The 25,364-nt window shown below is 38.8% G+C and overlaps 1 protein-coding gene across 2 annotated transcripts in view; it reads right to left on the minus strand.

The window, feature by feature from the left end:
• The window catches only part of REEP3 (receptor accessory protein 3), a gene marked incomplete at both ends in the record, with an annotated part of 90,165 nt that overhangs the window by 18,344 nt on the left and 46,457 nt on the right, over positions 1-25,364 (minus strand). For both annotated transcript variants that reach the window (XM_079704934.1, XM_079704933.1), the window contains 3 exons: positions 802-915; positions 1,089-1,209; positions 2,990-3,066. In XM_079704934.1, coding sequence (XP_079561060.1) covers positions 802-915; positions 1,089-1,209; positions 2,990-3,066 — 312 coding nt within the window. The remainder of the gene's footprint in view (positions 1-801; positions 916-1,088; positions 1,210-2,989; positions 3,067-25,364) is intronic.

The following is a 25,364-nucleotide window of genomic DNA, read 5'->3' on the forward strand; positions in this document are numbered from 1 at the left end:
TACAGAAGACGACGACTTTAGTTCTCTTCCACCTCATTTTCTCCTCCTCGCCATCCTTCCAATTGAGAAGTTAAGTAAATCACCGATGGTTCCTTAGAAAGTCACACTCAGCACTTTCTGGATCTGAAACCTATTTTCCTTCCATATACTACACACCAAAACCAATTATGCTATGGCATTTAAAATAAACCACACTAATTACTACATGCAAAGAAATCCAAAAGCCATAATGCGAATTTTCACAGAAGGCATTCCTTTGATAATTTGGCTTGCAAAACACAACACATGACATTAGTAATTGGCTAAGTAAAACCTTAAGTTTTAAGAACAGAAAATTTTCATGCCTTATTTTGAATAATCAGTTACCTCAAACTGGTTGAAGTATGGGTGCAGAAGTAAGCCAGAAATCCTACCAAGATTTTGCCATGGAGAGAGAGAGGGAAAAAACACCAAAGACAGAGAAAGAAAGAATGGTCATCTTCACTAAAGGTGATTTACTCAAAACTACTTTAAGGTTATAAAGTAGGAAAGTTATGACAAAATGACATTTTCCAGTATGCTTTACTTACTAACTAGCTCTCATTTTGTCATCAATTAAGAGTTTCAAAATATCCAACAATTATAGAAAACACATGTTAAAATGCCTTTAAAATAATCTACTTTTTTTCCCTAGTATTACAGAAATAAACAAGGTAAATTTGTGCCAAAATTTTATAATGATCTGAAGTAAAAAGCCACCCTACATTATTCATTGACAATGTGACACTGGATTAAAAAAAAAAAAGGTAAATAAAGAATTACCTTCACTGCTGCAGTGACAGCAGCAGTAGCTGCTAAATTTAAACCTTGCCGCCCAAAGTTTACCATAGTCTCATAGCCTCGTTCCTTTGCTTGTACAATATAATCATCAATCTCCTAGAAAAAAAATCAAAACCATAAATATTAATTTTATTTAAAAAGAATGTCAAGAAGCTGAAAACTGGGACTTCTCCCCCTTAACATAATAGTTTCACTCATTTTATAGCATACAGCATGTGATGATATACATTTCTAACAAGTGATTTGTGGAAATAATCTGTATATCTTACCCTTTCCTTTGAAGAAAGTAGTGGATGAAGGAATTTTCTATATATTAAACTTGCTCCTTTGGTATAGGGAGAGAGCAGCCATATGACAAAAGCAATCTTAAGCTCATAGTACAGGGGGAACCTAACGAGAAAAAATTAGAAAAAAACGCCAGTGAAAATAAAGTGCAGACCATGAGGAAATTGCAAAAAAAACTTTTTACAAAGTTCAGTCACTGGGTTAAGTTTTCACATGTAAAAAGTTGTGATCAGGAAAACAACCATGTTTGAATTGACAAAATCTCATTAACTATACAGATCAGAGCAACATGACCCCCAGAGTGATTCACACATTCTAGTACAAGATTGCTCTGTTTAGACAAGCACAGCCAAGCTGCCAAACTGACTGTGGCAGTTCAGAGAGGGCGTTAATAGCATTTATAACCACGATAGTAAGGTACACCCACCCTGTCTGCAGAGCGTAGCTGTCATGGCATTACCTGGACACACCTCCAAGCATCAGGAGTCGCCTTTATAAGCACCAAGTGTACAGTGTTACCCCATATACACATCTCCTTCCCTTAGAGCTCCCAGAAAACGTCCCCTCCAATTTCATTCGGCCAGAACTGCAGCACTTGACAGACCTAAACTGTTCACTTGAAAGGAGAATGGAATTGCCATTGTGGTAACCTGGGAATTAGGGTAATATACCCATGCCCCTTCCCACTTGATTTTTCAGTGCCTTCTCGGTAGGCTGAATACACTTCCTCAAGCAATGACCACGGCTTTAGCCATGTGACCTGCTTTGGGCAACAGAATGTGAGTGTGACATATGTCACATGCAAGGAGACGCTTTAAATGCCCTTTGACTCCCTCACCTCAACACCCCCAACCTCCTGCTTTCAACTTTTGCTTTTTGCCACGAGAACAGCTGCTTCTTCATCCTTGGTCCTTGAACAAGAAGACACTTAAAACTGAGCTGAGCCCAGCAAAGTTGCAGTCAACCATTTGTCCTCATATAGCTTGAGCAAGAAATGAATGTTTGTTTTTCTAACCCATTGTGCTTTTAGGGTTGTTTGTTGCCACAGCAAAAGTTAACTAATACATCATGAGGGGACCAGCACCTTGTGGTACATGAAGTACTAAGATACATGATAAAAAAAAAAAATCTGGACTCTTCTGATGAGACAGGTGGGCAGGGGGCAGTGAGGAAAGACTCTTGTGTAGTCTACAAAGGGTCTCTGCACAGTGCAGTTACAGAGGAGTTTCTGGACTATCATTGCTCGTGGTAAGCTTTTTCTACGTTGTTTACTTTTATTTTTATTTTTATTTTTTGTGGTACGCGGGCCTCTCACTGTTGTGGCCTCTCCCGTTGCAGAGCACAGGCTCTGGACGCGCAGGCTCAGCGGCCATGGCTCACGGGCCCAGCCGCTCTGCGGCATGTGGGATCTTCCCGGACCGGGGCACGAACCCGTGTCCCCTGCATCAGCAGGCGGACTCTCAACCACTGGGCCACCATGGAAGCCCTGTATATGAGACTTTTAAGGATGGGGAGGGAGTGCTAAAACCAGATGCTGTGGGATTCAAAAGAGGAGTCGTTTAGGAAGTAATCAAGAAAAAATAGTCTGAAGTCATCAGTGTGGAAAAAAGATAATGACAACCAAGTTTTCTCTATTCCAAGGTAGTGGGAGGTGTGTGGGAGATGGGCAGGGAGTGGCAGGTGGGGAGAAGGATGAGCTGCCTTCACCTGGGGGATTTCCAAAGGAAAGTAATGTTCTTGTGGGGAACCCAGATGAAGAAAATGATACAATGGATAATTAGGTAGACTGATCAAATTCACTCAGTTAACAGCCAGAGCAGGATAAGAACTCAGGACACCTGAATAAGAGTCTATAGTCTGGCCTTTTGTCATCACTAGAACTTACCAAGCAACTGTCTGATCTGCTACTGTTTCAGTCACAGTATAGAGAGCAAAGACAATCCAGTACATCATCCATCGAACCTGGAAACAATAAAAATACATATGAAATAATAGACCAAAGTTATCTGCAACTCTAAAAAACTGTATATATCATATATAGTATGTAGGATTAAATGCAGAAGGCGATGGTTTAATTCTCAACAGGTTTTATGCCTGAGTTCCTCACATCACTACATCAGTAGTCTTGGGATAGAAGAATCAAAGAATAACAAATCTCTAGGCTTGATACAATATAATGCAGGAACCGAAATGAGAGAATTGAAAAAATAGGACATGTTTTTCTTAACTGGAGGAAAATTCTTTAAAAGATCTTATCTACGTGCTCCCTTATGAAGATTACTAGCTATTTAATTATTATACAAATCATATAGTATATGATATGACCACATTTAATCTTTATTAGGCTTTTAAATTTTGCATTCCTTATTTCTCAATATATAGAAACTATTCGGAAACCAAAGAACAATCCTGGGTTTGTTACATCCATGATGCCAGTCACCCACTTTGAAAGTCTAAGGTTGGTGTCTTCTTCCTCTTGCCCTAAATATAAGCCTGTAATCTTTTTTTTTTTTTTTTTTTTTTTTTTTTGCGGTTCGCGGGCCTCTCACCGCTGTGGCCTCTCCCGCTGCGGAGCACAGGCTCCGGACGCGCAGGCTCAGCGGCCATGGCTCACGGGCCCAGCTGCTCCGCGGCATGTGGGATCTTCCCAGACCGGGGCACGAACCCGTGTCCCTTGCATCGGCAGGCAGACTCCCAACCACCGCACCACCAGGGAAGCCCAGCCTGTAATCTTTCACATATCCTTTTCCTTCTACTCCAATACCACAAGAGTAGTTGCAATAGACCAAATGTTTGTGTCCCCTCAAAATTCATAGGCTGAAATCCTAACCCTGAATGTGTACTAGAAGGTGGGGCCTTTGGGAGGTTTTCAGGTCATGAAGGTAGTGTCCTCATAAATGTGAATAGTGTCCTTATAAAAGAGACCCCAGAGAACTCTCTCTGCTCTTCTACCATGTGAGGACACAGCAAGAAGATGGCCATCATAACCTGGGAAGTGGGCCCTCACCAGACATGGGGTCTGCTGGCACTTTGATCTTGGACTTCTCAGCCTCCTAAACTGTGAGAATACATTTCTGTTGTTTATAAACCACCCAGACTATGGTATTTTTGTTATAGCAGCCTAAAAGAACTAAGACAGTAGTTCAGGATATTTTTACCTCTTGCCTGGAATAGAGCATCTTAAAAGGTTCTCAAGACTCTGTTATCTCTGTACCAATCCTTTTCATGGAATGCTGCCATATTAATTTTATCTTGAACTCGTTCTCACAAATGAGTGAGAATATACCTTTCCACCTTCCTAAGCACAGAGACTCTCATCTCTCATGTAGGTTGGATTTTCTTTAAGGGTTAAAATCTCTGCTTTTCAACCTAGGTGTCCATCGATAGATGAATGGATAAAGAAGATGTGGTACATATATACAAAGGAATATTACTCAGCCATAAAAAGAAACAAAATTGAGTTATTTGTAGCGAGGTGGATGGACTTAGAGTCTGTCATACAGAGTGAAGTAAGTCAGAAAGAGAAAAACAAATACCATATGCTAACACATATATATGGAATCTAAAAAAAAAAAAAGGTTCTGAAGAACCTAGGGGCAGGACAGGAATAAAGATGCAAACGTAGAGAATGGACTTGAGGACACGGGGAGGGGGAAGGGTAAGCTGGGACAAAGTGAGAGAGTAGCACTGACATATATACACTACCAAATGTACAGTAGATAGCTAGTGGGAAGCAGCCGCATAGCACAGGGAGATCAGCTTGGTGCTTTGTGACCACCTAGAGGGGTGGGATAGGGAGGGTGGGAGACGCAAGAGGGAGGGGATATGCGTATATATGTATATGTATAGCTGATTCACTGTGTTATACAGCAGAAACTAACATAACATTGTAAAGCAATTATACTACAATAAAGATGTAAAAAAAAAAACCCTCCACTTTCTCAATAATATAATAATGGCTAACAATAATACACAAAACCATGACAACTATAGGCCAGGGACTGTACTAAGTGCATCACATATATTAATTCACTTATCCCCACAACAACATTATGAAGTAGAAAACATAATTATATGATTATAAGGAAACGGTGGCAGAGAGAGGTAAAATGACTTATTCAAGCTGCCTGACTTTGGAATTGGTGCTATTAACCAATTTTGCCATGTACAGAAAGAAATGTGAGGAATTGCTGAATGCGAGGTCCAAGAATAACCACTACTTCCCTTGTTCTCATCCCAATAAGATGACAAAAAAACAAAAATTAGGTCTCTATAATTAGCTAGAAAATTGACCTATTTAGTCTTAATACAGATGCTTGTTTGGGTATTCCATAAACAATAAGGAACTATAACTCAGGTGGCTTAAACAGTTTTCTATGTACATGGAGAAATCAGTAATAGCCATGAATAACTTTTGAAGCAATGTGTTGTGACATATGCATAATAATTTACCCAAGAGCTTAGAAAATTGCCTGAAGAAAATAGTACGGCACGTTATCTCTATTTAAAATACAACGAAATTGATTTATAAGATTATCATCTCAAATTAAAAAAGAAAGTTAGACCAAATATTCTTTTTAGTTTTTCACTTTTCATGAGTTATCTTAAATCCCTCACTGCTGCCAGTTCCAAGCTTTTGTCCCAATATGGGGATTTTCTTCCAGGGCTAAAATCCTATGTGTTTTTTCTCCCCGCCCCTTTCTATTTAAAGGAAAGTGAGGCTCTCACATGAGTTTGTGCATTTAGCTTTTCCAAAGCAAACAGTAATTTAGTACTTTTACTGTTCAACTGTATTCACAAGGTTATCCCCTCAAAAAGAAATGAAGAAAAAAAGCCCCTGCAAACAAAACAATGCACTTTCATTGAGCTAGAAGGGACCTTGGTGGCGATCAAGTTTTTTGAACTAAATAAGCCTTTATTGAAAAAAATCGTAAAACAATTACAAAAAAAACCCCAGCTCTGGTTGGTCCTCCCATTCTACCCACCGTCGGACTCTTGAGGAAACTCCAAGAAACCCTACTGCTCCATGGGGCAGAGTTTGAAAATAAGTAACCTGGCAAACTACTCTCATTTTACTGAGGGCCAAAATAAGCATGTTGTGCAAGGTCACCAAGCTGGGAAATGGGCGCAGGAGGGCACAGTCTACTTTGAAGCCTGAACCAGGCAGATTTTCAAACAAGCAGCTGCCATCAGACCAATCTTTTCAACTCTCTCTTCCGTCTCCGGTACTCAGCTTGGGGATTTCAGTGTAAACTTTACCACCTTCTTTCCTGGGAAAGTAGTGGCTTGAGTGAAATGGTCTCCCTCATAGGAACTTTAGGAAACTTTCAGAAAAATAAATGATTTAAGTCAACGCTTGTTATTTTTCATTATTTTATATTTCCATTATTTTACTATTTTACAACCGTCATTATGGATGTGATCTTCCAAATGGATAACAACGATAAAAAATACCCTACAAATAGTCATAATTTACCTGTTAATAGGGTTCAGTAGAGGTGAAAGGAACTGCACAGATAGCTAATGTTTGGTGATACTCCCTGAAAGACTACTTCTCAAATAGACTAGAGCTGCTACAGTCCCACAGGTTTCAAAAGCACCCTGGCTTCGGTAAAGTCAAGTGTTAATTCAGTTTTCAAATTCATTTTAAACCCCACCAAATAAATAAGTACTTTCACGTATATAATGTTTATCTCTAAAAGGAAAAAAATTTATTTAGGTTGTGAGAATACGCAATAATGCCAAAAATAAAAAAAGGGAGAAAAGAAGAAAAAGAAGGCTCTATCTTTTTAGTTAAAAAACAACAACAAACTATATACTCAATAGGGTATTCCTAGACATTTTCCTGAGGTATAGGCTACAATTTTATATAAGCAAAACTCCATGGTTCTAATTTATCTTTATTGAATATATTCTTTGACAATCTGCTCTCATAAACTTATGGATTTTTTTGTTGTCCTCATTAGAAAGATGGACCTTAAATATAGTTGAGTTGTGGTAATAATTAAATGAATTCAATGAGTGTGTGTTATTCACGGGAACAAGCACAAAGAAAGTTAACCTTGAAAAGATACTGCTTTCTTTTTTCTGTTAATGGTTGGGATTTTATACCAAATGATTACTCAGCAAAGGTTTCATTAAAACTATACCTCGGGCTTCCCTGGTGGCGCAGTGGTTGGGAGTCCGCCTGCCGATGCAGGGGATGCGGGTTCGTGCCCAGGTCCGGGAGGACCCCGCACGCCGCGGAGCGGCTGGGCCCGTGAGCCATGGCCGCTGAGCCTGCGCGTCCGGAGCCTGTGCTCCACAGCGGGAGAGGTCACAACAGTGAGAGGCCCGCGTACCGCAAAAACAAAAAAACAAAAAAACAACTATACCTCAAGGCTGCTCAGTCTACTGTTTAAGATCTAGCCCAAAGGAAATAACAGAAAGAAGTCAAGGAGAGAAAGAAAAGAAGGGAGGAAGAAAGGAAGGAAGGAGGGAAGGAGGGAGGGAGGGAAGGAAGGAAGGAAGAAAGGAAAAAAAGCAAGTCACAAATTTAGAATTATAAATATGTGGAGATAAAATATTCTTTAGATCAACAGAAAACATCAGTAACAAAATGCAATACTAAAACAAAAAACTAGTAGGAAAACAATCACACTGATAATCTTATGATTGTATGTAACCAAATATAATAGAAATAAGTGTCATTAAAATGTTATGCAAATAAAAGACTGTAACTTAACAGGTAACTGTAATAAACCACAGTCTACCTTTAAAATTACTGGGAAAAAAATTGATGTTCTTAAGATAGTGGGAACAAATGCTATTTCTTTCCAGTTCAGAAACAATTGGTAAAATCAACAAAACTGTTGTTTAGATATCTTCATGAGAACAATGAGTAATAAGCAAGCTACTCAACTTTTGCTTAAAATTCTCTTTGATTCCAGGGAATTGAATTATCCAGCAAGGTGGAGCTTATACCTATAAACACTAAGATGGACACACACACACATCCTACTTTTGATTAATCTTTCATATCAAACATAATTTAGACTATTCCTAAGGACTCAGGTGGGCTCATTATATATAACACTCATTGACACAACTGTAGCAAACCCTACCTACTTCACATCATGGGAATAGAAACAGGAATATAACAGCTTCTGTCTTCAAGGAGTTAACATTTTACTGGGGAGAAAAACAGGTAAATAACAGTGATTTTTAAAATGTTCTTCTGTTTTTACTACATTAGATGCCCTAGTTCCCAGTATGAGTCAAGAGCACAAGAGTTTGAGGAAAGCTTATTAAAGGGACTATTTATAAAGTTGTGGGTGAGGTTCAGGAAAACCAACAAAGGATAGCAGTTCACCCTTGAGCTAGAGACAGACAGCAGGAACTGACGTTATCCCCTTGGTGTGAAGAAGGGAGGACAGGGAAAGGTTTCATGGGATCCAGACAGGGTAACCGTAGGGGACAGCTGTAGCCTCAGGTAGACAGTCACAGCCAACCTGTGGTGGCAGGGAGGAAGCAGGGAGACCAGTACTCTGACTTCACCCTCACCCTGCCTTCTGATCTTCTGCAGGAGCCTCTCATGAGCCAAACCCAAAGGGAAGTCAGACATAATGCAGCCTGTAAGGATCGGCCTCCTGGCCCCTAAGTGAGGCAGAGCAAGGTGGAGTGTGGGGAAGAAACTCCCCTGGAGGGGCAGGTGGTGGGTGCCAGCGCTATTCAGCCTGTCAGCTCTTGGAAACATATCAGGAATCAAAGTCATTTCTCACCCCTTCCACAGACACCTCCCCAGTGCAGATGACCATCATCTCCTGTCTGGATTATCCTTATAGTGTCCTAACTGATCACTCTGCTTTTTTGGGTCTTTTGCACACTTCACTGAGTGTCTCCTTAATGAGCAGGTCATTCCTTTGCTCAAACCCCTCCGATGGCCCCCCTCAGAATTCTTACCTCAGCCTACAAGGCCCTGTGGATCTGGCACCTCAGCTGCCTCTCTGGCCTCATCTTCTCCTCTTCCTCCTTCCCCTGTTCTGCTCCAGTCACATTGACCCTTTACTGTCCTTCCTGTGTACGGTAATATTCCTGCCTCAGGGCCTTAGTACACGCTATTTCCTTGTTGAAATGCTCTTCCCTCAGTTATCCACATGGACAGCTTTCTCACTTGCTTCAGGTCTCTGCTCAAATATTTATCCGAGAGGCCTTTCCTGACCACTTGTTTAAAATAACAGTGTCGTTCTAACTCCCTTATCAGGACTTATTTTTCTCTTTAGCACATATCACATATCATAGACACATCTAACAAATATTCAATTTTTTTCCTGCCTTTCCTTACTAGAATGTAAACTCCAAGAGGACAAAGACTGTCATTTTTTTCACTACTAAATCCTCTGTGCCTGCAGAGAAGGTGCTCAATAAACATATGAATTGTTGCATGAATATGGGGCTGCACAGAGCTTAGTGTGCTCCTTTACGTCAGGACTGCAAAAGGCTGGACAGTAGACAAGAGGCAAAGACATGACAATTAAATATAGAGGAGTCTTTTAAGAGACCTGGTTTAAAAAGAAAAAAAGGGGAAATAAAAAATAGCATGAGGCAAAAGGAAAGCATGTGTACAGTCTCAAGGACTGAACATTTTACTGGAGAGATAATGAGATTCAAATTATGAGAAAGCAGGAATACTTAATGGAACAAGATCTTGAATGAGATAGACAAGAATAATATTAGAAAGAAGAGTGGGATCAAGAAAGAAGCAGGGGGACTTCGCTGGTGTCACAGTGGGTAAGACTCCACACTCCCAATGCAGGGGACCCAGGTTCGATCCCTGGTCAGGGAACTAGATCCCACATGCATGCCGCAACTAAGCGTTCGCATGCCACAACTAAGAAGCCCACGTGCCACAACTAAGACCCAGCGCAACCAACCAACCAACCAACCAAATAAATAAATAAATGTTTAAAAAAATAAAAAGAAAGAAAGAATCAGGGATGCATCTTTCTCTGGGATAGAAGGAAAAGACAAGAAGGGTGGCCATGTTGGGAAGAAGGCTGAAGTGGTTCATAGTTGAGGACCTCTATCTTTACTCTGCAGTAGGAGGGTAGGTCATCTTTTAAGGCTGGGGATGGGTGGGAAGGAGAGTGGACTTGAAAAGAGTAGTAAAGGTTTTTACAAGTTGTGTATATGGATGGAAAAAGACCTGCCTAGTGTAGAGATGGAAGAGGTTATGTGACCAAGGATGCTCTCCACTGCTCTGGGTATCAGAGCTAGGGGGCTGCAAAGAAAGGTCTAGAATGGTGAAACAAGACAGGTGTGGAGGTGACAGCTTGCTGTCCATAAAAAGACAGAATAACGGAGTGGCGGCTGGGGAGTGGCCCAGCCAGGGCCGGTGCTTCTCAGCCTAACCTCTGAGGGAGGAAGGGCCATGTGTCCTGGTCTCGCCGACAGAATCTTAGCTGAGGCTTTTGAGAAGGGCTGGGTCTCCCCCACAGGCTCTCTCCCTTCCTGCGGCTGGGAGGGCAGAGGGCAGAGCAACCTTGGAATCTATTTGTTCAAGATGGGCAGGGCCCTAGTTCTTCTTACACAGTTGCTTGAGAAGCATTTCTTGCTGAAGTCAACACTAACCTGGACCGTCACGTGAGAGAGAAAAACATTTCTGTATTCCCTCAGCCGTTGCTTTTTTTTTTTTTTTTGCATTTTGTAATTATAGCAGCTTAGCCTACCCTAATATAAAAGGCTATCCTCTAATCTCTATGGAGAGTGAGAGAGCAAGGCCATAGTAGCCATGGTTCCAGAACTAGGTGGACATTGGTCACAGTGCCATTGGCTGTCATCTGTGACATAGCTAATGCCCTGGTTGGCAGTGATGGGTGCTACTTCCACAGTGATCTTGGAAATGGAGAAGAGGACTATCCTTTTAAGAAACTCTGGCTGAGATATCCCCAGGGGACTCTCAGAAGTAGTGGGGAAGAAATTGGAGGATACGCAAGATTGATATTCTCATGCAGCAGATTGGGGCAGAGTCAGAGAAATACTATTTCAAATTACTATTGTGATCCTTTGGCAAGTGTGGCTTCTATCTGGGTGAATTTGTTATCATCTGTATTGTCAGTATATGTGACTTAAGGCAATCCCCTGCTACTTTCAGTAGGCCAAGGAATCAGATAAATAAGCTTGTTAGGAATATGCATAAAGTTTAAAGTCATTATATTCTGAGTGGTAGGCCAAGATATCCAAAAAATAAAATGCATAGAAGTCGGTGGGAAGACTACATGAAAAAAGTTGTGCAATGGTCTATTTTGCCTACTTTGCTTTGTTTTCTTTCCCAGGAGTACACCTAATGCCTACTACAGTACCTGGTACAAAATAAACGCTCAAAAATATTTATTTAAAGAATTAGTGACCTGGGCTAACTTATAAGCAAGAATATAATTTCCATTTTCCCTAAGTATTTGGTAATAAAGTTCTTTTGAAGTGGTCACAATGAAATGGCAATCACTTATCAATTTTGGGACACTTTACCCACTATATGTTTCATGACTAGAGAAATGTGATGAACGTTTTAATTAAAAATAAAATATTTATAAATAAAAGGTTACTCAAATAGAATGTTAAAATCATTTAAATATCAAAATGAATTTATTTTCTAAGAAAATATACTCCTGTAATTAGGCAAGTTCTTCTGAAAATTATGGAGTCAACTGTGATATAAGACCATAGTATCTAAAATTACTTTCTGGTTTACATAGTGCACGGATCAGATTATCCTACTTAACAAGCCAGCACTTGCTTTATTACTCAAAATCCATAAGGCTTTTATAAAGACTTAGCATTTCGGAAACCCAGGCAGTCATGTGATAGTGTTCTTGCTTTACTCTCTGAAAGGAATTAGGATAGTTTAAGCCTGAGTGAATACTGTAAAATGAATGTACTCATAGGCTAAATTTACTATCAAAAGACCATGCTCCATTTAATAGGTGTGCATTTACCTACCCCTGATGCCAGAAGAAAAGTAGGCCTCATTTCATGGGTTTTAAACATTTTTCAACAGAACAAGTTTTTACGATTTAACATTCTTAGACAAAATTTTTAATGAAATTGATTTAGATCCCAGGACAAACAAATAAAGCAAACAAAAAGTGAACTGTGACTGTAAAATAATCCTCATGATTTCCATCACAGAAGTTGAGACCAATGCACAGGCATATTTATAAATGGGAATATCATGTTCTGGTGGGAGGCTCGTTGCTATAGATTTGCAAGAGTTATGGAATAGTGGTTAGGCCATATTAATTAAAAAGTATTTTTCTTAAATTGTATCTTTATATAAGTTATTCTTGCTATGCTATGAGCATTGTGATATTATGACAGCAATGATATTAACAATGATGTACGTTAAATCAGCAGTCACCAACCTTTTTGGCGCCAGGGACCGGTTTTGTGGAAGGCAATTTTTCCACAGACGGGGGTGGGGGATGGTTCAGGCAGTAAAGCGAGCGATGGGGAGCAATGGGGAGCGTTGGGGAGCGATGGGGAGCGGCAGATGAAGCTTCGCTCGCTCACCGGCCGCTCACCTCCTGCTGTGCGGCCGGGTTCCTAACAGGCCGTGGACCAGTACCGGTCTGCTGCCCGGGGGTTAGGGACCCTTGTGTTAAAAGATATAACTGTACTAAATGATACTTGCACAATGAAAGAAAAAGGTGATATATTAATTTGACAAATATTACTCAGGGCCTATTACAAACAAAACCCATTGACATAAAATAGTCATAAACCTAGATGTCAAGGCATTCCTACCCCCAAGAAGTTTTCATGGGAGGGATGAGTAAAAGAAGACATATAAAAGGATAATAATAAGGGATCACCAGCACTTGTGTGTTGGATCCAGCATATAACTACTAATATTTTTTATATATTATATATTCATTTGCCTTGAATGAATGAAATTTCTTCATTTCCAAAGGAAAGCCTTCCCTAACTGCCTCTACCCCCCTCCAAAGGTCATACATAATTTTTGTGCACGCTACTTTCTCTTTGTGGCGTATCTGTGAAACGGTCTGTATAACATCTGCCTCTGCTTTTTGACCCTAACAACCAACAGGGACTGAAATTGTCTTGTTCATCATCATGTTCCCAGGACCTAGCACCCCTGTGCCTAGTAAAGCAAACACCGCGGGAGCCTTTTACTTAACATTTTCTTAATTTTAAGATCTGAATTGATGTAAGATTCAAACAAGTAACTCTGGACTGCAAACAGCAATTTATATAACATACAGCATAGTCTATTTTGTCAAAGTTGTTTTCAAAGTTTTCAGAGATTAAACAACTTTCCAATGTCTCTTAATTTCAGATTCTTTGAATCATAAAGCAATTAATGCTGGTTTTTCAGAAAAAATGAAAAATTACACATGCCTAATGATTTCAATTATAACCACACTAAGTAAATCCAGGGCATAAAATGCTAAAATATGCTTCACTGGAAAAAAATATCCTTACTGAGTCTGAAAAGAAATAAACACTGCTGAATTTCAGACCACCCAAAGAGAACTTTATTTTCTGACCATTATTAGTTATTCCCTCAAGTCAGTTCACCCAAAACACTCATTCTATACCACATTTCAGAGACCACAGACAGATCTTCTAATAGAGATTTCTTTAGAAACAGTATCGAGTTGAAAAGATTTCTCCTGTTTCACTAACATTATGCAATAATTTGGTTACTTCATAATGATTTTTCCCCATTAAAAACAAAGGAACAAAATGTGAGAAATCAAATAGAAAAACTCCCTCTTTTATCCAACCCAGATGGCTCAATTATGGGATTTTTCCCAGAGCTGTGCTAAGTTAGAAGCATGCTTGAAAATAAGCTAGTTGAATTTCAATCCACAGTGAATAGAGACCTTGGTTGAAACAGTTTTTTTTTTTTTTTTTTCCCCTTTAAAAAGAGGGAGCATGTGTTGGAGGTGAATATGTTAGACTAGGATTGATTTGGACTTCCTTGACTTTGGGGTACTTCTTCCCCCACTGCCCCACTGTCTTCACTTTATAGCTTTCCAGGACTTGGATGTTTGGGAGTCGGTTATACTTTCAGATGCTGAACTTGCAGCAACATGGTTTACGCAGTTTCCAGACGTCACTGCCAAAGACCTCACAGAATATCCTGTTATTCTGAGGAAGAAAGCCTCACATTATACAGATGTATCTGGTGTTAAAATCAATTAAAATGGGGCAGATTGTAACTAGAAATGGATACTCTTTCACAAGATTGCCTTGGTCTTCCTCAATGTTCTTGAATCACAGAAGCCCCATGTATCTCATCCCTGACCTCAGTAGTTTGAGAAACTTGAGAGAAGGAAAAAGTGCAAAAGTGTTTAAAAACTAGATGATAATTAATTTAAAAGGGGTGTTGAAAAGAAAATGTAAAAAGCAGGAATTGCTTACAGGAACTGTTCCCGAGAGCAGAATTTAGGAAGGAATGACCTCTTAGTTCAAAGTAACTCTCTGCAGTTTCCCTGGTGGCGCAGTACTTGAGAGTCCGCCTGCCAATGCAGGGGACACGGGTTCGTGCCCCGGTCCGGGAGGATCCCGCGTGCCGCGGAGCGGCTGGACCCGTGAGCCATGACCGCTCAGCCTGCGCGTCCGGAGCCTGTGCTCCGCAACGGGAGAGGCCACGGCAATGACAGGCCCGCGCACCGCAAAAAAATAAATAAATAAATAAAATAAAATTACTCAACTCAATCTACTTCTGTGGCTTTTCAAGACCTTTTGATGAATTTTTCCATTTTACCTGCAGAGTTTGGATCTGTGGTTTTAAAAAAAAAGGAATCAGTCTATATTTATCCTGACAGAGAAGAGATAGACAAAATTTCATATATTTGTATGATTCAATATATTTTAAATTTTTACAGTTTTTCAAAAGAACTTCATCTTTTTACAATCTATTACATTTCTGAAGTAACATCTCTCTCATGAGCTTTTAAAATTACATGAGGTTTTCTGAAAGATTTTATTTTTCTTACTTAGCTAAAATCTTCAGGAACAGCTCTAGCTTTTATATTTTTAGGAGGACCTTTCACAGTGTGATGGCAATCTGGCTGACAATCTGATTATTACAGCTGTAGTTGGTGAAGCACTATATTACTAAAATTACGTAATGGGAAGATGATGTACATATCTGAACATTCCAAAGGTAGATCCTGGTGTTGTGTAAAAGAGGAAACTTCTCTGCTTAAATAATGTAAACTTTAGCTGAAAAGGAAAAATAAAGAATAGGTATACCTTACATTATTAGAAAACATTCCATTTTTATTTTATTTACTTATTTTTTAAAATTAATTTTTATTGGGGTATAGTTGCTTTACAATGTTGTGTTAGCTTCTACTGCACAGCAAAATGAATAGCCATACATATACACATATCCCCTCCACTTAGGACACTACAGTGCATTAAGTAGAGTTCCCTGTGCTATATAGTATGTTCCCATCAGTTGTCTATTTTATACATAGCATCAATAGTGTATATGTGTCAATCCCAATCTCCCAATTCCTCTCACCCTACCCCTTTCCCCCTTCATATCCATACATTTGTTTTTTACATCTGTGTCTCTATTTCTGCTTGGCAGTTAAGGTCATCTATACCATTTTTCTAGATTCTACATATATGTGTTAATACACGATATTTGTTTTTCTCTTTCTGACTTACTTCACTCTGTATGACACTCTCTAGGTCCAAAAAAAATTTATTCTAAAATTTTAGAAAGAACTATGTTATGCATTCATTTAAAGCCCTCCGTTATACAGTCTTAATTTTCTGTCACTTAAGTTTAGCATTGCTTGCTTAAACCCTTTCTTGTTTGTCAATCCTTTTTCTACTCTTCTCCATACCTTAAGCTATTTCAAGTGTTTATCTGACTAGACTCATTGAAGGGAACAACTCTTAGATATTGTAATTCTCTTGGTTTTGTTTTTATTTTTATTTCTGCTTTTTTATTGCTTTATTCATCCTACTTTCTTTACAGATTCCTTTAATTCTGATATTCTTCTTGCTTTGTGAGTTGAATGTTTCATTATTCTTCCCTCCTGTTCAAAATAAAGGCGTTTAAAGCTATTACATTGAAGAACATAAATTGTAATATGTATTACTGTCATTTTTATTTTTGAATTCGTCTAGTACTGCACTTTTGAACTTCTCTTGTACTCATTATTTCTCCCCTTTGGAACTTATTGGGGGTTTTCTTCAATGTAGTGAGGTAATGGTTTCTGAACAGATATGGGGGAGGCAGAACACTGGCTGCCTCTGAACACAGTTCTCCTGCAGAGAAGGTGGTGGCAGTTGAGTTTTTTGGTTGCTGTAGCTTTTATGATTTTAAGCTGTTCCATCACTAGGGATTAGGGTGGAGGTGGCTAGGTCTCGCTCCAATTTACTGCTTAACAACATTTCCTTTAATGGAAACAACGGTTTCTGTCCCTGTTTTTAAAAATCTATTGCCATTGGCACTACAGTTAGTAAAATTCTTCCTAGATATTAGCAAAAGCCTGACTTAGCCTGTTAGATTTAAATGTTACCATGAGGATTTTTTTCTTTCCGTAGGTTTTGCAAAGCATTTGCATTGGAAGCTAGAAAAGGACAAGACAGCTGTGGTTGGCTAGCTCCATCTTAGTGTGAAAATTGTTGGAATGCTTTCAATTTACTTCCTAAAGGTCAAGGGGTACTCTAAATCATGTTTTTAAATTTTAGCTGCTTTTTTTTTGGCCAACCAGGGATTGAACCCAGGCCCCCAGCAGTGGAAGCACAGTCCTAACCACTGGCCCGCCAGGGAATTCCCCACATTTAAAAATTTTAGAAGGAACTGTGTTAGGCTTTCATTTAACACCCCCCAATTATATAACCTTAATTCAAATTTAACACTTGTTTCCTAAAGTGGATCCACTGTGATGATCCTAAGATGATCATGAAGAAATTGTTTTTAGAAGACATGAGGAAGAGTATAAGTTACTTGATAATTATAACAGCATCAATTACTGCAAGCAGTGAAGTTACATACTAACATGGACTATGTATAAAATAAGTAAACCCAACAGAAAAAAATTAAGTTTACAAAGCATACTCATCACCCACTTTAAGTAAATGTAAGTTGATTTAATGATAGTTCATTAAAGAATAATGAAGTATCCCAAGTGATTTTTTTAACTGTCTCAAGTAGAAACTGTGATTTTATCACAACTTGATTTGTGAACAACTATAACTCAAAACAAGATATACACATATTCATTGCATGTCAGCTAAAATTGAATTTTAAAATTGTCAAGGATTGAAAAAATGATAATATGTATTACTACTTTAAACCTATCTCCTATGTGAACACTTTTTAAAAACCAATGTTAATGGTAAAACAAGTCTTATTTGATATTACAGTATAAATCAACCACAAGTATACCACTCACAAAGTCAATTTGGAAATATGGGTAAAGATAGTACAATGAATACACACATTTAATTGCATTCCCCACCACAAATCTCTTTAAAGCAACAGTAAAGTGATTTTTCACTTAAAACACTTAAGTCCAGAAAAATATAGAAGAGAAGAGAGCATCAACATTTTTGGACACAAGAAGGAAATGGCTGAGTAGTAACTGACTCAGGAGACCTGAGAAAACTGAACAATAAGTGGACAGTGGGAAAAGCTGAGAAGCAGCCCAACTTTACACTGCGGAGCTTCCAAAAGGCTCAAAAATTGGTAACACAATTCTTGGCAAAAAAGGCAAAAGAAGGATGGCTGTAAGGATACCTGTAAGGAGCAGGTAGGCCCCTAGATGTCCTCCCACTTCAGCTGTATGGTGATGCCCCTCCCTCCCCTAGCAGGACCCTGAGGCTTATTCTCTGGAAAGGGTGAATCAGAGGATCGCTGGATTTGCAAATCTCTGGCACAGTTGAGAGTAGGGCTAATAGGGATTAAGTAAAAGTTTATAAAATATTGAGGGTCCCCAACCCTTATTTTCCCACCAGAATGCCAGCAACCAAGTACCTTTCAGAATGGAAGAGTCTTCTCTGAAGAATCTGCCTGGCACAAAAGAAAACACCTAGAGATATAGACATCGATAATTTTTTAAGGAAATGATTGTTATGGGTTGAGATGTGTCCCCCAGAAAGATATGTTGAAGTCTGTTATAGACTGAATTCTGTCCCCCTAAAATTCACATGTTGAAGCCCTAACCCTCAGAGTAACTGTATTTGGAGACAGGAACTTTAAGGAGGTAATTAAGATCACATGAGGTCATAAGAATGCAGCCCTAATTCAATAGAACTAGTGTCCTTATAAGAAAAGTAAGAGACACCAGAGATATCTCTCTCCATACATGCACAGAGGAAAGGTCATATGAGGACACAGAGAGAAGGTCTATAAGCTTCCTTGAGGCGTCACCAAAAAACAACCCTGATGGCACCTTCATCTTGGATTTGCAGCCTACAGAACTGTGAGAAAACAAATTCATGTTGTTGAAGCTATTCGGTGTGTAGCATTTAGTTATGGTAGCCTGAGAAGACTAATACAAAGTTCTAACCCTCAGAATGTGACCTCATATGGAAATAGGGTCACTGAAGATATAGTTAGTTAGGATGAGGTCATAGTGGGGTATGGTAGTCCCTTAACCCAATATGACTGGTGTCCTTAAAAGAGGAAGAAGAGAGACTCAGAGACAAAGACACAGGAGGGGAGAACATCATATGATAATAGAGGCAGAGACTGAAGTGGAGCAGCTGAAAGATAAGGAACACCAAGGATTGTTGGCAACCACCAGAAGCTAGAAACAGGCAAGAAAGGATTCTCAACAGGTTTCAGAGGGAATGTGGCCCTGTCCACATCTAGTCACCAGAACGGTGAGACAATACATTTCTATTGTTTTAAGACACTCAGTTTGTGGCACTTCCTTATGGCAGTCCTAGGAACAAATTTAATTGCCTAGTCAGATCACCCTGTAGTGAAGATCACATACAGCAAGCCTCTTCATGGGTATAGGACTTCGAATCAGCTTTTCATTATAATACTCAAATATGAGCAGAGAACCAAGGGTCATCCAACATCTGAGAAAATCATACATGAAAAACAGAGATTGAAACAAACAAAAAACACAGAATTCAAAGGAGAGAGACTGTAGAAAGAACATGTCTAAAAAGAAATCATTCATATCCTCAGACAAAAAGGAAGTTATTTTAAACAAAATAAGAATAGGGCGCTATCGAAAAAGGGAACATTCAGAGAATAAAAGGAGCTCTTAGAAATTAAACACAGAAGATAAAATAGAGCAAAAAAGAAAAAGATAGGAAAGAGAAGAAAAAAAGATAAAAAAATTAGAGAATTAGTCCAAATGGCTTTCTAACTGAATAAAGGGAATCCCAGATAGAACAAATAGTGAAAATGAAGTGGAGAAAATCATAAAGAAATAATTTTAACCAAATTTCCCAAAGCCGAAAAACAAAGGATTCCCAGATTAAAAGAGACTACTGAGGGTTTAACAAAATTGATTATAATTGGCTCACACTGAGCCATGTCATCATGAAATTTGAAAACAATGGGGACATAGAAAAGATCCCACAAGCAGGTAAGAATCAGAATGCCTTCAGACGTCTGCACAGCAACACAAGAAGCTAAAAGACAAAATTCTGAAGGAAAATTATTTCCAGCCTATCATCTCAAAAAAAATTTACCTCTCAAAAAGCCTTCTCGGGAAGAAGGCATTGCATCAAAATGAGGAAGTAAAATAAGAAAGAGGAAAACAGGAGATCAAGAAATCTAAGGACCAAAGACAAGAGCCAGTCCAGAGGGCTTCCCTGGTGGCTCAGTGGTTGAGAATCTGCCTGCCAATGCAGGGGACATGGGTTTGAGCCCTGGTCTGGGAAGATCCCACATGCCGCGGAGCAACTAGGCCCGTGAGCCACAACTACTGAGCCTGCGCGTCTGGAGCTTGTGCTCCAAACAAGAGAGGCCACGACAGTGAGAGGCCCACGCATCGTGATGAAGAGTGGCCCCCACTCGCCGCAACTAGAGAAAGCCCACGCACAGAAATGGAGACCCAACACAGCCAAAAACAAATAAATAAATAAAAAAAAATAAAATTAAAAAAGAGCCAGTCCAGAATATCTAACGGATGAGAATGCACTGAGAAGAAATTCACACAACTGTCACAGAGTTTGGGTCTAAATTTGCATTGAGAACAGAGGATACCAAAGAAGTGAACAAAACGAAACAAAAAAACAAGACAATACCAGGGAGAACAAACTATTGGGCAGAAAAAGAATGGTCACGGTAGGATACTATAGGGACCAGATGCAAACAGTGTTTACATCGTGAAAAAAAATCTTATATAACAGGTACTGATTTAAATGCTTTGTGTTCATTAACTCATATAATCTTCACAACCACCTGAGGAGGTAAGTACTACTACTGTTCTCATCTTCCAGATAAGAAAATTGAGGCAAAAAATTAACTTGTTCAGGGACTTCCCTGGTGGTCTAGTGGTTAAGAATCTGCCTTCCAATGCAGGGGACGTGGGTTCAATCCCTGGTCAGGGAACTGAGATCCTACATTACGCCGATCAACTAAGCCCGCACGCTCTAGAGCCCGCGTGCCACAACTATTGAGCCTGTGTGCTCTGGAGCCTGCTCGCCACAACTAGAGAGAAGCCCATGTGCTGCAATGAAGATCCTGCATGCCGCAACTAAGACCCGATACAGCCAAATAAATAAATAAATAAATAAATAAAAACTTGTTTAAAGATACAGCTAGTAAGGGATAGGGCCAAGATGATAAGACAAGCAGCCTGGTTCTAGATGGTTCTTTATATTCTATTGCTTCTTTCTAACTTAGCCTCAGTAATGTAAAGACTGAATACTGATCCAACCCAAATTACAAACTAATGACACTGGGAGGCTACAGGGAAATTATGCAAGTATACAGTGACATTGGGTAACTACTAAATCATCTTTAATAGGAGGAAGTCAACTGATGAGATCCCTCTGAAAAATTAAGAAGCAGCAATATGAGCATGTATTTAGATGTGGAAATAAATACTAAAGGATCCGGATAAAAGAACTGAAAGTAGTTGCCTCTAGAGTTAGAAATAGGGATGAGGAGGGTGGGGAACTGTTGTTTTTCATAATAAGCCTTGGACAACTGTTTGATTTAAAAATTATAAATAAGTACAGCTTTGATAAAAGCAAAAACTAAATTAAAAGTAGATCAGAAAAGAAAATAAACAGATAGGAATGTGGCCTGACAAAACTAATTTTCAAACAATTAAAAAAAAAATCCCCCTTTAATCAGTGAGTTAATCTTTACACTTCCCAAATTATTAAAACCTTTCAATCAAATGAGTATTTTTAATCCAAAATATGAAAAGATGCCTGGGGAGCACTTTTGACAATAAAGAAAAGTTCTTTACTATGTTTTTTCACTATGTTTTTTCCCTTATAACTAGTAGACAAACTTCTATCTAGTAGACAGAATTAGTAGACAACTTCAGATTTTACCAACTGACAAGAACTGCAGAACTAGCATGTAGCGTATTTGTTCACTTTCATATCACCCAAATATTCAGTCACAAATTAGGTCACTTTCAAAAGCCAAGTCAACAGTGTTTTAGAGGGCCTTTAAAAAAGTAATCTCCCAGAGTTTTCCCTGTTCTTTGTTCTGGCTCATAGTAAATCTCAGGACCAAATGTCTGATTTTGATTTGTAAGTGCTTTTAGCTAGTCTTTTTCATTGCCACTTTCTCCAACATTCTTAGAGTAAGAACACTGTTTTCCTAGAAAAGTGACAGCAATTATACACAACTTGGAAGTAAACACTCTATTTTCAAGTCATGAGATGGTATAAGCTTGAAAAAATTTGCAAAACCATTCTAATTCTTCAGTGAGTTTACATTTCAATTACTGCAAGACTGAAAGACTTTAAGTAGGCCATATCAGCCACACTATACAGGAAATGATATGCTAGGAAAGCTCCGTTTTAAAAATAGGCAAAGGAAGAAAGGAAGGTTGCCAAAATACACAGCACTTTCCATTTGTTTTGATTTGAATACAGCATCTGTTTTATCAGGTGCAATCTACTATTTGCAGGCTTAAGGGGAATGGTAGTAGTTAGGGTCTGAGGAAGTAAATTAATAAAAAATGTTTGCTTTCAGAAAATAATTTTGAAGTAGATATCAGTAGAATTTAGGTAACAACCAAACATGACAAAGTAACTGGGTTTAGGGATAAGTCAGATTGGACTGTGTTCTCCTTAACCCAATAGAATCAAAGCTGAGAAACTAGACTAATCCACTTAAACGTACATGCTCTTGAAACACTATTTAATATTTCTTATATACTTAGAAGTCAATTCTTCTTTCTTTTTTTATTCACTCATTAAATAAAAAAATATTGAGTACCTACTATGTAACATGGACTGTTCTAGGTACAGGAATATAGCAATTAACAAAGCAACAGAACTCTCTATGGAGCTGATCTGGTGGGGAAGACAAACAAACACATATAAAAAATACAATACAGATAGTATAAAAGACTATTAAAAATATAACGGGAATTTTAAGAAGGTTAATTTTACTAAGAAACTACCACATGCAAAGCAAATTTGGATGGGATTACCATACAAGAGAACTTTGTGAGAACAGAGTTTTTATAAAACTTCTATAAGTCAGAGGTAAAATTGGATGACTAAGTTTAGGTGAGACTCAGCAAGAAAATGATATTCAAAATTTTTGACGGCCAAAAAAAAAAAAATACACCAGACCACCCAGAAAAATATTTGCTACCTTTAGTAAAACACTTAAAAAAATTTTTTTTTGTCGGAAGTAAATTTAAGTTCGAAATATTTAAAGAACTGCCAAGACTATAGAGAACCTTCAAAAACTTCTCATTTCGTCTTTAACTATTTTGATCACGGTTGATTTAGATGCTTATGGGTCCTGCCCTAGTACTGGTTAAGCTGCCTCATTGCTCTTCTTAGAAAATATCCATATAATTGTGGCCCCTGAAGACCTACCTTACAATTAATCAGAGGCATATTCACTGGCTGGTTGTGAAAGCTCTTTCAACTTTTTCGTGAAGATAGAATCCTCATTTACTTTTCTAATCTGGTACCATTCCTGCCTTAATGATCCATGTGACTCTGGGCAAGTTAATTCATTTCACTGAGCCTATAATATTCTAATATTCCTTACTACTTTATAGAGTAAGGGCCAGTGAGATATTGCAGTACGTAGAATAATGTCCCCCACCCCAAAGATGCCCACGTCTTAAGCCCTGGAACCTATGAATATGTCAGGTTGTGTGTTAAAGTAGAAATCAGGCTGCAGCTGGAATTCAGGTTTGCTAATCAGCTGACCCTCAGACTGGGAGAGGAGCCTGGATTACTCAGGTGAATCCAGTGTAGTCACGAGAGTCTGTATAAGTGGAAGAGGAAGGCAGAAGGGAGAACCAGAGAGTTGGCAGCTTGAGAAGGTCTCAGTCAAGTGTTCCTGGCTTTGAAGATGGAGGAATACAGCCGTAAGCCAAGGAGTGTGCGCAGCCCGTAGAAGCTAGCAAAGATAAGGAAACTAATTTTCCCCTGTAGCCTCACCAAGGAATGTAGCTGTGGATCCATTTCAGATTTTTGACCTCAGAGACTGTAAGAGAATACACTTGTGTTGGTTTAAGCCAGTAAGTGTGTGGTAATTGTTATGGTAGCAATTGGAAACAATAATATACAAAAGTATTTTGAAATTGGTAGGAAATTATATAAATGTAAGATGTTATCTTTCTAGTATTATATCTGCTTAGTCTCTTCAGCAAACTTGATGGCAGACAACTCAGTCACCAGGAGGTCTCTAGAGCTGTATCAAATTTCCTTGTCAAAAGCAGATTCCTGCCTTTCCTGTTTCGGTGCCTTATTTTTGCGTTTGCTCTAGCTCTCCTTTAATTTGTGAAGCAGAGTTGATTACCATGTAATAATCAAACCAATGCCAGCCACCTGCCTTTCTAGTTGCCTAGTTTCTCTTCAATTACTCATGATTCTGATATTCCCAAAGGGATGGTTAAGAAAACTTTTTCCAATAATAGCATTTAAGTCTCAGCAGTTACATCTTGGGGTTGAATCCCTTACTGAGGATAGCTTTGAATAGGGGAACACCTGGACATCCTTAGAAGCTTTAGCTCCTTGATGTTCTTTCCAAGATAATTAAGACTTTCAGATACCCTGGTTAATAGTGTTCAAAAATGCTAAAAACTTCCTTAAAAAATGGAAAAGAACAGGCTATAGACAAAAAAGGCTTTTAAATGACCCTAAAAGTGATATAATAATGCTCCGGGGCTGGAATAGGAAAGAGATACTAGAAATCTTAATGATATAAGGTTAGAAAAAAAAATTCCCTTGTTGATTTTGCTCCATAGCAGTGTCAACAACAAATTGGCCCTTGCCATTGGTACTTGCCAACAACAACAACAAAAACTTTTTCCAGAGTTGTAATACTGTAGCAAAATTATGTATAGATAATTCTTAACTTTGTTTATGAGTTATTCTGTAAAAGCTGTGCAAGGCAATAGGTGAAGTATATCTCCAAATAAGCATATATGCAGATATGTATGTATATCAGTACATGTCAAGTCTATAGTTTTTCCATCAGTTTGAATAAGAATGTTAACAGATTCTCTTCCATAGGTTACATTATCTTTAACTTACGAAGCAGAATTAAAATTTCAGGGTTAGGGGGCTTCCCTGGTGGCGCAGCGGTTAAGAATCTGCCTACCAATGCAGGGAACACAAGTTCAAGCCCTGGTCCAGGAAGATCCCACATGCTGCGGAGCAACTAAGCCTGTGTGCCACAACTACTGAGCCTGCGCTCTAGAGCCTGAGAGCCACAACTACTGAAGCCCGTGTGCCACAACTACTGAAGCCCGCGCGCCTAGAGCCCGTGCTCCGCAACAAGAGAAGCCACCGCAATGAGAAGCCCTCGCACCACAACGAAGAGTAGCCCCTGCTCTCAGCAACTAGAGAAAACCTGCGTGCAGCAGCGAAGACCCAATGCAGCCAAAAATTAAATAAATGAATAAATAAATTTAAAAAAAATTTCAGGGTTAGACCATTCTTATTAATCCCAAATTTATAAAATAATCTAGTAATAAAAATTTATAGACCAATCTAGTAATAAAAATTGAGTGTTGCATTAAGGGATAAAACTCACCAATCCATGTTTTTATGTCCTTAAAAGTTAACATTAATAAAGTTAAATTGACGCATAGTAAGAA

The sequence above is a fragment of the Hyperoodon ampullatus genome (assembly GCF_949752795.1).
Source record: "Hyperoodon ampullatus genome assembly, chromosome: 1".
NCBI lineage: Eukaryota > Metazoa > Chordata > Mammalia > Artiodactyla > Ziphiidae > Hyperoodon > Hyperoodon ampullatus.